We start from the raw sequence: 16,610 nt of genomic DNA on the forward strand, positions 1-16,610 counted from the left end.
TCCTGATACTAAAAATCTGTTGTGTCACTACTCATCGCAGCGACCCAGAAAACTATGGACTCGACACTATTTTCTATTATTTTTATATATTACCCCCATCACCCCCACCCCGAAGGGGGCTGAACTTGGACGTTAAAAAATTTCGGAGTGTCACTATTCTTTTCAGCGAGCTCGAAAAGTATTGATTTGACACTACTTTCGATGATTTTTATATATCAGCCTCCTCGCCCCCTGACTCTAAGGGTTCTTGGGGTGTATTATCCCCACGTGGTTTGTCTCCTGATACTAAAAATCGGTTGTGTTACTATTCATCGCAGTGACTCCGAAAACTATGGATTCGACACTATTTTCTATTATTTTTATATATTACCCCCATCGCCCTCACCCCGAAGGGGGCAGAACTTGGAAATTAAAAAATTCCAGAGTGTCACTATTTATTTCATCGAGCCCGAAAAGTATGAATTCGACACTACTTTCGACGATTTTAATATCTCAGCCCCTCGCCCCCCTGCCCCTAAGGGTTCCTGGGCTGTCTTACCCTCACGTGGTTTGTCTCGTGATACTAAAAATTCGGAGTGTACAATTCACCTCGGCGACCCCGAAAACTATGTATTCGACACTATTTTCGTTTAATTTTATATATCACACCCCCCGTCGCCCCCACCCCAAAGGGGGCTGAATATGGACTTTTAAAAGAATCCGGAGTGTCACTATTCATCTCAGCGACCCCGAAAAGTATGGATTCGACACTAATTTCAAGATTTTTATATCTCAGCCCCCTCGCCACCCCCTGCCCCTAAGGGTTCCTGGGGTGTCCTACCCCCACGTGGTTTGTCTCTTGATACTAAACATTTGGAGTGTACAATTCAACCTCGGCGATCCCGAAAACAATGTATTCGACACTATTTTCGTTTAATTTCATATATCACTCACCCTTCGCCCCCCACTCCAGCGGGGGCTGAACATGGACTTTAAAAAAATCCAGAGTGTCACTATTCATCTCAGCGACCCGAAAAGTATGGATTCGACACTAGTTTCGTTAATTTGTATATCTAACCCCCTCGCTCCCCTCACCCGTAAGGGTTCCTGGGCTGTCTTACCCCCACGTGGTTTGTCTCCTGGTACTAAAAATTCGGAGTGTACAATTCAACCTCGGCGACCCCGAAAACTATTTATTCGACACTTTCGTTTAATTTTATATATCACTCCCCCCTCGCCCACTACCCAAAAGGGAGCTGAATTTTGACTTTAAAAAATCGGGAATGTCACTATTTATCACAGTGACCCCGAAAACTGTGGATTCGACACCTTTTTCCATTTTTTTTATACCTTGCCCCCCTGACCCCCACTCCTAAGGGAGCTACGGATGGCTTACCCCCACAGTGCTCGTCTCCGAATAGTAAATCATAAGTGTACTAAGTTTGGTTGAAATTGCTCGAGTGGTTTAGGAGGAGATGTGTCATTTACACACATACACACATACATCCATTTTTGTATATAGTACTAGCAAATGTACCCGTGCTTAGCTACGGTATTCTACAATGTATACGGATATCGAAGTAAATTGCTGTACATGAAGTGAATAAAAATCTTTTAATTTCATGTCTCTTGGCGTTATCCTAGAAAAAGCATAGGGAGGTCCGCAGACGTTGTTTCCAATGTGAAGTGCGAGTTGCAGAGTTGTGATGATAACGACAGGTCCACTTGTCGGCCGCAATTCACTATGCGTAACGTCAGTCACATTTTGATGGGTAAATGTGTTTAAAATCGGGGCCACCTATACCTAATGATAAAGAGAATCAGGTAAAAGAGTTTAAAAAAAAAATGCACGCTCCCTTGCCTTCTGCTAGTCATATCAAGAAGGGAATTATACATTACAATGGTACACAGGCGTTGTAGAAGGACCCCATTCCTATTGCTAGTTAAAGTCGATGTGGGGTGTACTGATTACAACAGCAGACGCCCTCCTGCTGACAGCCACTATTGATTTGTAAAGTATTAATTACAATGTAAGACACACCAATTTCTAGATCGCTACAAATCGACTTAAATTAATAAACTGCCTACTCCTTCACGGCGTAAGTGAAACCTCCGGCGAGGATGTCTATGCTGTGGTGTTAGATACTTTGAAAAGTAAACGGATCATTCGATTGTCTATGGACAGCACAGATCGGTGTCTCAGACTAGGCCGTATGAAGACGACGGAGACTGAGGTGGTGACTAGACCTATTATAATTAAATTCCTCATGTATCTTGAAAGAGACCATATCTGGCATACCAAGCGAGGGCTGAAGGGAACTAAGCTACTCATCACGGAATCCCTAACGTCCACACGAAAGGAACTACTAAATTAAACACGGGACTTCCGTGGTATGGACCAGAATTTGAGCCAGGATGGCCGCATTTTTGATCATGTAGATGATGGAAAGGAGCTGAAGTTTAATTCACCTTGTGAACTGAATTCGCACATCAGGGGACTAAGTGGATTATCGGAGTGAAGAAACCGTTTGCTATTTGTCTTCACAATATTATAGTTTTTATTAGGTTCATTACGTGTGTGTTTCTGTGTATGTGTGTGTCCGTGTGTTAACCGGTCAGCGGTCCACTTCATAAGGATATCCAGGTAAGATTTCTGTCTTAGATTAAGGATGTCCGTTAGCCACCTAATTATGGGACCACGCTCTGACACTAACTGTAGCTTGAGCAATAGCACTCCATCCCAGCCCATTGATGAGACAGCTTACTCGCACTCTTGGACGAAATAAAGGGTATATTTAAAGGAAAATGCGTCCGTGTGATAGGTATCAGTGAAAGTTGGTTGTCTCCCTCAGTTCGAAATAGTATGGTTCACCTTGGTAGCTATAATCTCCGACGTCATGACCGTACCAATAAGAGGGGTGGAGGTTTGGCTCTTTATTGTAGAGATGACCTCAAGGGCAGTGTCATTTACACCTCATCGACCGGAGAGATGCCGAAGGCAGAAGTCATGATCGTACTGCCTAATAGTTCTATTTAAAAGACCTTCATTTCTCTCAAATTTATTTGTAATTAAAACAAAAACAGATTCGTGATCACTAATACCATATATTATTTCGGTTTCTCTATAGAGCTCGTCTGGGTTTACCAATACCTCGTACAGGATAGTCTACCCTCTAGTTTGTTCCATCACTTTCTGAATCAGCTGTCCTTCCCATATTAATTTATTTTCCATATGTTGGTCATGTTTTGTGTCGTTGTTATTACCTTCCAATTGACATTTGGTAAATTGATAAAACTCGCTACAATTACGTTCATTCCCATACTGTGTCCCATATATCTGATTACCTTATCGAAAAGTTCCTAATCATCGTCAGTGCTACCCTTTCCAGATCTGTACACTCGAAAGACATCACGTTGCTTATTATATTTAGAGAAGAACCTTACATCTAGACTCTCGAATTTTTCCTGGATTACAGATTATTCTTTCAGATACCATAATTAGAAAAATGGTCATATCCCTTCCTTTCTCTCTCATGATTACTCCTTCTAAAGGGATAATTATCTCGCTGTACTGCACATTGAATAATAACCACCTAAAAATAAAATATATATTCTTACTAAATTACTGAGGTTGCCAAACCGACAAATAATATCACATAATATAAATTTAATACCTAATCCAATTAGAATACAGATTAGAAAGTAATATATCTATTAATAATATAGAGAGAACAATACGTAGTTTCAAACAAGCAGCAGATAAATGGCATTAATTGATTTAAGTAAGTGGATGGAGCATAGAATCTATAACATCCACATCACCTATTAGAAGTTGTTTACCGTAACTTATGTTTCGTAGAAACATTCAATAGAAGGTAAGATACTATTGTTCCACGAAGTGTGATATGTCTGTTACGACACACCTATGTATCACCCTGCTTGTTGCTGATGATGCTTGTTGTTTTAACGGGCCTAACATCGAAGGTCATCGGCCCATATCACTTACCAACAATCAGTTTCCGTCTATAAGAAATTAAAACACATCCTTGAAAAAAAAAAAAAACACTTGTGAGCGTTGATAAAGGTAGAAGTACTCTCAAGATTATCTTACAATCTGTATAGTACTGTCTTGTATATTCACATCCAGTCAACACGGGCCGCTAGAGCAGAAACGATAATGGGGAGCGTGAAGTTAGCCGCTGACTTTTTTATATTATGGCTATTGCAGGCATATCTTGTTGGTGAGTACGAAAATGTATCTCTTTTTTCTTTTGACTGTTGGTCAACCTTATGAAGCATTGACTTTTCATACTGAATAAACAAGTTGGCGTGTTCTTTGGAGGTAATCCTAATATGGGGTGTCTAGAATTGAAACAGGCTATCTCCACTTTATTGGCAGAAATGATTTAGGGCATGGATAACATTCTGCGAGGTAACTGCCATCTATGAAAAAATTGTTCATTTACGTATCGGACAAAACCCTCCTCGAATTTTAACTTTAAACACTGCGGTTAGTTGCAAATTTGGCAATATCCATGTAGCGTTGTATTGCGAGAATGGCAATGTCTATGTTGGCCAATCTAAAGTGAGCTAGGTGTCACGTGATTTTTTCAAATTGAATGTTACCAAGCGTTTTGTTCCAACAACAAATCCACTGAACAATATTATAGTGCGAGGAGAGTCTTATTTTCGAAGTGACCTTGCGGTAGCTAAAAGTGTTTGTAAAACCTGCGAAAGTATAAGACTGATTGAGGCCACTGTAAGTGATAGACGTGTTAATGTGAATACTTTGAAATTGCGAGATTGTTGACTAAACATCACGGTAATCAGTGGAAAACGTTTGACAACCTCAAATGTTACCCAAATTTGCTAGAAATAATGAGGAATAATGTGAAAGAGAATGAGGTAGAAGTAGTTAAAGGAGCGGAAGTTTCATAAAAACGATGATTTGATGGTTTTGATGTTTTATGTCTGTGATTAAATACAGTTAATATACGCTGAAGTCTTTTTTGATCATGATTTTCTGTTAACTCACTTGCAATTTTGGCAATCTTCTAAGAATGACTGACACACAGGTGAAAATCTCCAACCTTCACTTGCCAGACTTTCAGTCTGCAATTTTAAAAACGCCACTGCTCAACGTTCATCGCAGATATTAAGTTATGCTGTATTTTAGAATGTTTATGAGTAGAACGGTTATGTTATGTAATACTTCCATGCAAATATCTCCTATCTTAGATAGTTCTAACGCCTTTCATGTAAAATTGGGTTGATTGGACATGGCCAGTTTTGGTTCTAGATCCCTCACATATACAAGCCAAATATAAATTCACTGATCATGAAATATCCAGGTAACAAAGACCAATGAAGCTGAAATTATGACTTTTTGTTAATCTCTTGCCCTGAAGGTGCACCAGGAATGTATTTTTCAATATTCAGCTTCTACCTTACATTAGCCACAATATTATCTATCTATATAAATAAAATGTAACGACCGTGTGTCCGTACATTGAATAATTGAGCGAAATTTTCATTCAGTTACCCGTTTCTTGTGTAATAATGAACATCCGCGTGTTTTTAACATTAGGTGTCTTTTTGTTTTCCTGTTTGTCTGACTTTCTTTAACTTGAAAACTATTGTATATATTTCAATCAAACTTCCTGTTTACCATCCACCTGTCCTAAGGTAGGCGTTCAGGTCAGTACCATGACAAATTCCAGGAATGGACTGGGGGTTTATAGGGAAAAGGAACTGTGATTTTTCTCTCCCAGAATATACAGTATACAAGACCAACGTGACTCGAAGTCGACCATCCTTGATGGAAATCTATTTGTTAATTCTTTAGCTAGTCAGGTTGTGTGAGTTTCACAAATAGGAAAAGTCCTCTCAGTTTTAATTACTGCGTTGATGGGGTGAAAGTTCCTTTTGGGGATCATTGTAAGTATCTAGGTGTTAATATAAGGAAAGATCTTCATTGGGGTAATCACATAAATGGGATTGTAAATAAAGGGTACCGATCTCTGCACATGGTTATGAGGGTGTTCAGGGGTTGTAGTAAGGATGTAAAGGAGAGGGCATATAAGTCTCTGGTAAGACCCCAACTAGAGTATGGTTCCAGTGTATGGGACCCTAACCAGGATTACCTGATTCAAGAACTGGAAAAAATCCAAAGAAAAGCAGCTCGATTTGTTCTGAGTGATTTCCGACAAAAGAGTAGCGTTACAAAAATGTTGCAATGTTTGGGTTGGGAAGAATTGAGAGAAAGAAGAAGAGCTGCTCGACTAAGTTGTATGTTCCGAGCTGTCAGCGGAGAGTTGGCGTGGAATGACATTAGTAGACGAATAAGTTTGAATGGCGTTTATAAAAGTAGGAAAGATCACAATATGAAGATAAAGTTGGAATTCAAGAGGACAAACTGGGGCAAATATTCATTTATAGGAAGGGGAGTTAGGGATTGGAATAACTTACCAAGGGAGACGTTCAATAAATTTCCAATTTCTTTGAAATCATTTAGGAAAAGGCTAGGAAAGCAACAGATATGGAATATGCCACCTGAGCGACTGCCCTAAATGCAGATCAGTATTGATTGATTGATTGATTGATTGATTGATTGATTGATTGATTGATTGATTGATTAATAAGAGAGATATCATAAAGTGTATGTTTTTAAGGCTAAGACCAGCGGATAGCCCAAAAGGTGTTGTACGTGGAGCAGATTCCTCATCTATTTATTATATAAATAAAATCGAACGACCGTGTGTCTGCACATTGACTATTTGGGGGAAATTTTCAATCAGTTATCCGTTTCAGGTGTAAAAATAACAATCTGCATATTCTTTAGCTTTGGTGTCCGTTTGTCTGAGTTCACATAACTTGAAAACTACCAGATATATTTCTACCAAACTTCACATTTATAATCTACCTCTTCTTGGGTACGTTTTCGGACTAATATTGTTCATTAATCCCTGAATTAACTGGGGGTCTATACCAAGCCGAAACCGCGATTTTGCACTCCAAACATTATACACAATCAAATTTAATAGAAACCTCCCTGCCTTAAGAGAAATTAATTTCTATTTTTTTTCTCATGTGCATCCTTTCGATAAGAGGAATAATCAGGGTGGTATCATTAACGGACCTCTTTTTGGTATAAGTGCCACCAAACGTAACCAAAGAGCGGGTGCTTTTAAAGCTTAATTCTTATAACTTGTAAACTACTGGAGATATTTCAACCAAACTTCATGATTAGCATACACCTGTCCAAAGGTAATCCCCCTGCTCTTTCTCGATAACGCTAAGGGATATGCAATTTAAAAGTTTAATATTCACTGCATTTACAGTAATTTTCTTCGATATCCGTATACAATGTAGAATATCGTAGCGATGCACAGGTACATTTCCTAGTATAATAATACAGGTGAAAATGTAATTTCTTATACAAGGACGAGAGAAAGCTCATTTTAATTCTTACGACGCGAGGAAGAAATCTCGGTCAGGATACCAAAATCCACTTCTTGTTTATAACTAACCATTCTCGAGATAATGGCACCACAAGGCCAAAGTTCTAGGTCAACTTACTGGAGAATAGATGTTGACAGAAACACGAACGAAGAGATCGAAAACCCACGTGATCTCTCCCTGCTCGATGATCCCGGAAGACACCAAGTTGTAGATGGCCCTGTCCATCATGGCGGATGGTCACATAGTCCGCAACTGGGTTGGAGCACCAGATGGTTTGGCGAGGTCGATTTCTCCCCCCCTCTCCCTCACTCCGGTTCATGATGTCGGTGGCCTAGCAGCCGCAGGCGGTGTCCAAGTAGGGCACAGGGTGTGGAGTCTAAACGGCGACGGACTCGTAGCACTCAGGGCAGTGGTGATGAAGCTCAGTTGGTTGATGTGGCCTGGTATCTGGCTTCGGGGAAGGTCGTGGGTTCCGCCAGGGAAGGCTGGGCGGATCGTAGTCGTTCCAGTCGGTAACGTCCTGGTCGAGGTTGGGGGTGCCGGCCGATGAGGCGGGTGTGCTCGGGCGGGAGAGTTCGTCGTCCAATATGTCCCATGGAGCCCAGCTAAAGCGAAGGTCGTCAGCGGGATATATGTGATCCATCGCTGTGGGAGCTACAGAAACGTCGTCCAATGCATAGGGATCCACTTAACCCAATAGCCTCGAAGGCAATCAGTGATCGAAGGTGCCGACGCGTACGCAAGAACGACCGCTGTATCCGACTCATCCTGGCCTCCGCCCCTCCGACCACGGGCCCCTGCGCGTCCGGTGGAAAGGACTGATCAAGGAGTCATTGTATCAGTACGTGGGCTCTGCTACCTTGCAGACTGACGCCCCTCTCGGTGTGAGCCTCCTATTTATAGGGACTGAAAGCTCGTGTGCACTGAATTCATAACTTAGCGGTACGGGCCCTCTGCCAGGTGGGCGGCAGAGGGGATGGGCTGCCACGAGACGGTAATCCCTGCCTCAATTCCTTTAATCACAAAGTCAAGGTACAGAGACAAAAGAGATTGTACACTATGCAGGACAAGGCCGCAGTCGCTGTTCAGTGAGTAGCGCGCCACGGCACTCACTGTGAACACAATCAGGTGATCATCATCGAAGTGACGCATCTCACTGATGACCAATTTGCCGTGAGGACGGCGGCGGTCGTCTCTCGGTGACGTCGATCCGATGGGGTGTGCCCAGGTCTGGTTGGTGGCCGGAGCAACCGCGTGAGAGGATTCGTTTAGACAGGAAGGCGGACAATTCCCATGACTCTCTTCCTCTAATCGTCCAATATATTTTGGATTGATGGTGAGAAAATATAACTAATTTCCACTTCAACAATTTGTCTTTATTCACTTCTTTTAATTTGCTCCCTCGAGGAAATATCACAATAAAGATATGAAGAAAGTTTAACAGATATCCCTTCTTGTTAACCTTAACTGCAAGTTATAAAGCAGTAACTATATCAGAAGGTGTATAACGTCGGAATTTGTACATAACATTCCTGTTGTCTATTTTGTTTTGTACAGAGGGACGCACAATCGCACGAAATGACGGGAGAATAATTGGAGGAAGGGACGCATTGCCCGGCGAATTTCCCTTTCAGGTGAGTACAAATTCATAAATAGTCCTACAGAATATAGATGCAAAGAGATTTTTTCAGACAAAAATCATTCAACAAGGTAATGAGGGAATTAGTTATTAAGTAGCTATGTGTTGGAGTAACATTCTCAGTATATTGAGGATAATGAAGCGTAGTTCAAGGAAGTGAAATGCAGCTATTTAAAAGAGTTGTTCTTTAATACATTAGCAAAAAACGAATGGAGATTGCTTCCTTCTGCACGGAATATCTGTATTTTCGTTATTGCTTAGACATACATGCGTACGACATACATGCTGAGCGATAAATTTTAGCAAGTGTTTACAAGAAATTGCCTACGCTCAGATTCATTACAAAAGGCACGGCCCCCATTGGCCGACTTTCCTCGCATAATGATACCCGTCACAAAGCCCTCCTATGGAATTGAATGGCAACAGCTATGGGGATTTGAACCTGTCAAGATCAGGAGATAACGTGATTCCCTTTTCCTCTTGACAGTTTTAAGTTCTCCACTCAGCAATTGATTTGAAAATTAGAAGAGGACACAACTCAGAACTTTATACCATCAAAAGAAATTCCAATCGAGCTGTGTCCAGGTGCAAGCCACAAATTTCGACGTATACTTAAAAGAAGAACATACTTCTGTCCAGGTGCACAGAGCAAGAGATTGAGCGATATAGATCACGTAACTATCAGCTTGCCTCCGGAAGGGAGTGGATTCGAACCTCACTGTCAACAGCCATGAAGACGGTTTTCTGAGGTTTCCGAATTTCACACCAAACTGTGCCTTGATTAATGCCATGTTCGCTTCCTTCCCACTCCTAACTCCTTTCCTGTCCCATCTCCACCATAAAACCTATGTGTGTCGGTGTGGCGTAAATCTAATTTGAAATAGAATAATGGTCTAATATGGGTTCGATCCTCACTGGTGTCCGGTTGGCCATTTTTGTTTTACACTGAACCTCTCATTTGCATGCACTGTATGAACGCGACCAAATACCTTGAATGGCTTTTTGAATTAAAATGTGGTGATAAAGACTAAATATTTAACAGTTGCTAATTTCTGTGAGCAATGATACGTTTCTCCTTCCGTTCACAGGCTCGATGAACACATGCCGCTTACAGGCCAGTTAATTTCCTGGTTACGATATACGGTAAGACATAATTTACTGATGTTATAAGCATTTCCATAACATCAAACACTTCTGAATGACGCCAGAATTCACTGAAACGACAATAGATAAGGCAAGGTGAGCTAGAGTCACTTGTTCTTGTACAACACTATGGAAACCACTTGTGGGTGGGGAAGTTATTGAATGACAGTTGTAAGAGGAGCATGGTGTCTCGATTTGGAAGTTTGGAATGGTGACTGCGGATCCTCTACCTGAATCGGGCATTGTTTCCACTTATATCTGGCTCCTCAACTTCAGCTTTCTAATCCGATCTCACATGAACACCCGATCCCGAAAGTTATCTGTTTTACGAGGCCAAGGTAAACTCTCATTTTCACCTCCCTTAGTGACCCTTGCTTTTCCTTTGCCGATAACTACGGACCACTTGCATTTTCATTTCAGATTACAGTTGGAGAATAGTTGCGCATTTGTACTTCCAGTTAATATATAAAAACCACTACCGCCACAACACAATGGAAATCTCGTAGTTTCCATATAAACGGAACTACCGTATGGACGCCCCAATACTTCTGCATGTGGGACAAGCTGAAATCATTCACAGATGATACACCTAATAATGTTTATGTCATAATGACGTATATCTATGTTTAGAGCATGTATGTACTTTTTGTTGGTTTTGTTGCAAGTGGTATTATTTCCCTGAGGATAAAATCAGTGGGGACATTGCCGGTTATTCGGCTTTATTAGCTGAAATCAAAGGCAAGCTCTGTCCAGCCAAACCAGACGGTTCATTCTGTCAAATTATCCCTAGGTGGGGTACTAGTATTGAGAGGTATAGGGGAAGCGTGTTTCAAAAGAATTACCGAAATCGTCAGAGGAAGTTGTGGCTTTTTCTTTTATCATCTCTGTCACAACACTACCTTTCTCTGCCACTCCCACTATCCTTCATTCTCACACTCAGATTATTTTACCAACCTAAACCTGCCTGGAACCAGCAGATTCATACTTGTTCTGCTTCTTCTTGTACAATATCCTTATTGGGTGTCTGCTGTCATCAGGGCGGTCTGCTTCTTGCTCTCAGCAACTCGGAAAAACGTGAGGGTACTGAGCCCATACCATTCTCGTAGATTCCTTAGCCAAGATATTCTTCTCATTCCCCTACTTCTCCTTCCTTCTATTTTATATTGTAATATAAGATGAAGGTTTCTGTATTTATAATTTCGAATGATACGGCAAAAGTACTACAATTTCTTCTTTCTGATGCTGTGCATGAACTCTAGCTCTCTTTTCAGGTGTTGGAGTACTTCATTGTTAATTATTCTGTAAACCCATGATATTCTGAGCAGGCGGCGGTAGCACCACATCTCAAAGATCGAATAAAAGGAGACGGAGATTGATCTTTAAGTCCCGCTTACAGAGACGTTTGCTGAATTTCAACAGCATTGTTCTAGGTGTGACCAAGTATGCTGCCGAGACGCTTAAAACATTGGACTTGCTCCAGAGATTGTCAAGTTGAAAGGTTGAATGACATGTTTGCTTATTACCATTACTTCGATATTTTCTCGTGTTTAAATGCAGACTTGCTGAAGAACTGTGTTCAACCACACAGATTATTAATGTTTGCAGGTCTTCAGCACTTTTTGCAAGCAGAACAGTACCATCTGCATATCGCAGATTATTTATTGTGATCCCATTAACGACGATGCCCTCATACTAGTCGTTAAAAGATTGCTCTCCTGCGGTGCCAATTTCTGTTAACTCGTGAAAACTAGTGTTGGAGCCCGCATTTAGTGTCGCGTATTATATGGAAACCGTACAGTGTCTTTACGGCTCATTGGCAGTATACTGTATGCATCTTTCTATCTCATTAAGATAGTTTCAGAAGTCGCGTTTTTATAGCAGGTTTGGCAAAAGGAACGGCCCCCGGACTAGATCGGCGGGTGGCCAGAACCAGACCTACAAAAGAGGACTCGGCAGAGGTGAAGCCAGTCCGATCCGAAAAACTGCTCTCTCTTCTCAGAGTGAGGAATAAGACGCGACGCTACAACTAGTCTAAAAAGCCCAGAGGCAGAGATAATTACGGGATTCCACAATACCGGAAGCTATTTCCCGTTTTTCCTCCACATTTCACGAGTGGTAATGTCATTTCTTTCCCGAAAAGTTATGCGGTATTCTGATCTAGACATAGGAAAAAATAAGTAGGGCACATCAATGAACAGACCTGAATGTTCGTTTATTCCAGGCTGAAAATACGGAATACTTTACTTAAGGGGGGAATCGAGGTCGTGAGCTGTCCAGGAGTAATGAATGGAAAACAGATGTGAATGCAAAGCGTCTAGATGCCGAGAATTGCGCCCAAAAATTAACTCCACCCACCAAGGGACGCGTGTACTGTAATTAAAGAAGGGAGCTTCATTACATAAAAAATACCTATAGATCTGCGGTCGCAATTAGTCCATGTGAAAGAAGAAGATCTATAATATGCACCCTTTAAAGGTTTTGAACTGCAATTACGGTATTAACGGAGCCGATTTCTTTAATTAAGCTTAACAGATTCTCCAACACTATGTGCAAGTCAGTTGGAAATATGAAGAAGGCCACTGGCCAACCCTAGACAGCCTCGCGACTGCTAACAAAGGACGAAGTTATTGTCCATCGCGATCGTATCTTGTGAATCTTGTGCATCTTGTGAACTGTAAATTAGGAAACTTCAACAATAGCCAATCGAGCCATGGCAAAAGTCTCAGATTCTGTGAGTAATTAAGTAGGCTGCTAGGAAAATATGAATAAATAAATAGCGGGAGCTGGGGAGAACAGTGGAGGCATAAGGTACGGCCCGTTAGCAGTCAACTAGCGTCATAAGTTAATGACAGGAAATTCGGCGGTCAGAACTATTCTGATGAACAGAATCTTAGGTGCTATTAGACAGGAGTAGGTTATGTGTCGGCAGAGGTTTCACCCTCTCCCTTCCCACTATCATATATTACGTCATTCATTTTATCTCATTAACTCCTCTGATGAGGTTGACGGCCGGTAGGGCATCCGGCCGCAAAACCTCGCAACCAAGATTCATCTCATTTCATACCCGATCCTGCATGGGTTGGATATACATGGTTTTGAGAAATGTCTCTTAACAACTGTTGATCTTGGATGCTTCGTTGTAGGTGTTTCTATGGTAGAGACATTGTTCGGCTGAGATGGGATTTCGTATGCTTGGTTCTTTCTCGATAAAGTACCTCTCATTCAAAGAGGTGCGGTTGTCATTTTGTTGCATATAAGGAGAACTAGGCATAGTGGTACCTTCGTGATTCAACAAAACCGGATTTCAAAAAATAACTTACGAGATTCGTTTAGTTGTTCTTTTCATCCAGGTGAGAGTACAATTTCCAAAGTAGCAGTTTTTCCCTAGCAAACGTACAAGCTAATATCATCAACCAACAGGTTCTGAGCATCTTTAAAGATGACAAAGAAACGTACATTACCACTGAGTCCATAGTGTGCCATAATGTTAATGAAGTTAACAAAACCGGTTTGTGCAATGGAACGACATTTAATCTATGGAAGCTAGACAAATATATCGTTCGTGCAGAAGTTCAGACTGGCTCAGCTTCAGGATGAAAAAGTTTTATTCCAAGAATAAATTTAGCAACTGTAAATCCGGGAATAGCATTCGTTCATAAGTAAAGGCAATTTCTTCAAAATTTAGCCTTCCCTGTCATAATGAACCAGATCCATAATAGACTATATCTTAACAGACTTTGAATTCAGGAACGCTGCTAGGAATGCACGAGTTTTTCACGGATTTTTCGATGATACAGATCACTATCTGATCTGTAGTGAACTAGGTATCTCTAGGCCTAGGGTAGAGAAAGTGAAATCTGTCTGCAAACGAATAAGGGTAGAAAATCTCCAGGACGAGGAAATTAGACAGAAGTAGATGGATATGATTAGTGAGAAGTTTCAAACAGTAGACAGTAAGCAGGTTCAGGATATAGAAAGTGAATGGGTGGCATACAGGGATGCTGTAGTAGAAACAGCAAGAGAATGCCTCGGAACAACTGTGTGTAAAGATGGGAAAAGGTGAACATCTTGGTGGAATGATGAAGTGAGGGAAGCCTGTAAACGTAAAAAGAAGGCTTACCAGAAATGGCTCCAAACAAGGGCCGAGGCAGACAGGGATTTGTACGTAGATGAAAGAAAGAGAGCGAAACAAATAGTTGTTGAATTCAAAAAGAAGTCATTGGATGATTTTGGTAATAACCTGGAAAAGCTAGGTCAAGCAGCAGGGAAACATTTCTGGACAGTAATAAAGAATCTTAAGAATGGAGGCAAAAAGGAAATGAACAGTGTTTTGCGTAGTTCAGGTGAACACGTAATAGATCGCAGGGAATCACTGGAGAGATGGAGGGAATATTTTGAACATCTTCTCAATGTAAAAGGAAATCATTCTGGTGGTGTTGCAAACAGCCAAGTTCATGGAGAGGAGGAAAATGATGTTGGTGAAATTATGCTTGAGGAAGTGGAAAGGATGGTAAGAAAACTCCATTGTCATAAGGCAGCAGGAATAGATGAAATTTGACCTGAAATGGTGAAGTATAGTGGGAAGGCAGGGATGAAATGGCTTCATAGAGTAGTACAATTAGCATGGAGTGTTGGTAAGGTACCTTCAGATTGAACAAAAGCAGTAATTGCACCTATCTATAAGCAAGGGAATAGGAAGGATTGCAACAATTATCGAGGTATTTCATTGATTAGTATACCAGGCAAAGTATTCACTGTTATCTTGGAAGGGAGGGTGCGATCAATCGTTGAGAGGAAGTTGGATGAAAACCAGTGTGGTTTCAGACCACAGAGAGGCTATCAGGATCAGATTTTCAGTATGCGCCAGGTAACTGAAAAATGCTACGAGAGGAATAGGCAGTTGTGTTTATGTTTCGTAGATCTAGAGAAAGCATACGACAGGGTACCGAGGGAAAAGATGTTCACTATACTGGGGGACTATGGAATTAAAGGTAGATTATTAAAATAAATCAAAGGCATTTATATTGACAATTGGGTTTCAGTGAGAATTGATGGTAGATTGAGTTCTTGGTTCAGGGTACTTACAGGGGTTAGACAAGGCTGTAATCTTTCACCTTTGCTGTTCGTAGTTTACATGGATCATCTGCTGAAAGGTATAAAATGGCAGGGAGGGATTCGGTTAGGTGGAAATGTAGTAAGCAGTCTGGCCTATGCTGACGACTTGGTCTTAATGGCAGACTGTGCCGAAAGCCTGCAGTCTAATATCTTGGAACTTGAAAATAGGTGCAATGAATATGGTATGAAAATTAGCCTCTCGAAGACTGAATTGATGTCAGTAGGTAAGAAATTCAACAGAATTGAATGTCAGATTGGTGACACAAAGCTATAACAGGTCAATAATCTCAAGTATTTAGGTTGTGTGTTCTCCCAGGATGGTAATATAGTAAGTGAGATTGAATCAAGGTGTAGTAAAGCTAATGCATTGTGCTCGCAGTTGCGATCAGCAGTATTCTGTAAGAAGGAAGTCAGCTCCCAGACGAAACTATCTTTACTTCGGTCTGCTTTCAGACCAACATTGCTTTACGGGAGTGAAAGCTGGGTGGATTCAGGATATCTTATTCGTATGTTAGAAGTAACAGATATGAATGTAGCAAGAATGATTGCTGGTACAAACAGGTGGGAACAATGGCAGAGGGTACTCGGAATGAGGAGATAAAGGCTAATTTAGGAATGAACTCGATTGATGAAGCTGTACGCATAAACTGGCTTCGGTGGTGGGATCATGTGAGGCGAATGGAGGAGGATAGGTTACCTAGGAGAATAATGGACTCTGCTATGGAAGGTAAGAGAAGTAGAGGTAGACCAAGACGACGATGGTTAGACCCGGTTTCTAACGATTGAAAGATAAGAGGTATAGAACTAAATGAGGCCACAACACTAGTTGCAAATCGAGGATTGTGGCGACATTTAGTAAATTCTCAGAGGCTTGCAGACTGAACGCTGAAAGGCATAACGGTCTATAATGATAATGTATGTATGTATGTATGTATGTATGTATGTATGTATGTATGTATGTATGTATGTATGTATGTCATAATGAATAAGCCACCTGGATAAACCTTAATAATTTGGGATGACTCTCCCCAGTGTTTTGGACAGTTTTATATACAGTAGCTTCTTGAAGAGTATTCATATCCATAGACGAAGAAGTACAGCTCCAAGCTACAACTGCACTCCTATGGTTTGTAACGAAATACTATGATAGATTTTATTACATTCATACGCCGTATAAAACCCTGCAAAGTGTGACATTTATACATTAAAGTATATTAGTAGTCCATTTAGAATTTCCAATTACTTAATAGATAGTTATCGACTGTCGAAGATA

The 16,610-nt window shown here is 41.0% G+C and overlaps 1 protein-coding gene across 2 annotated transcripts in view; it reads left to right on the top strand.

The window, feature by feature from the left end:
• Positions 1–4,115: 4,115 nt before the first annotated feature.
• Positions 4,116–16,610, top strand: part of LOC136860905 (trypsin eta) — a 58,189-nt gene continuing 45,694 nt past the window's right edge. The window contains exons 1-2 of one of the 2 annotated variants that reach the window (XM_067138786.2): positions 4,116–4,220; positions 8,998–9,074. In XM_067138786.2, the coding sequence (XP_066994887.2) occupies positions 4,157–4,220; positions 8,998–9,074 (141 nt within the window). In that variant the 5' untranslated portion in view covers positions 4,116–4,156. Of the gene's footprint in view, positions 4,221–8,997; positions 9,075–10,167; positions 10,223–16,610 lie in introns of those variants that run through there. The other variant, XM_067138788.2, reaches the window with a different exon arrangement.

The sequence above is a fragment of the Anabrus simplex genome, chromosome 1 (genome assembly GCF_040414725.1).
Source record: "Anabrus simplex isolate iqAnaSimp1 chromosome 1, ASM4041472v1, whole genome shotgun sequence".
NCBI lineage: Eukaryota > Metazoa > Arthropoda > Insecta > Orthoptera > Tettigoniidae > Anabrus > Anabrus simplex.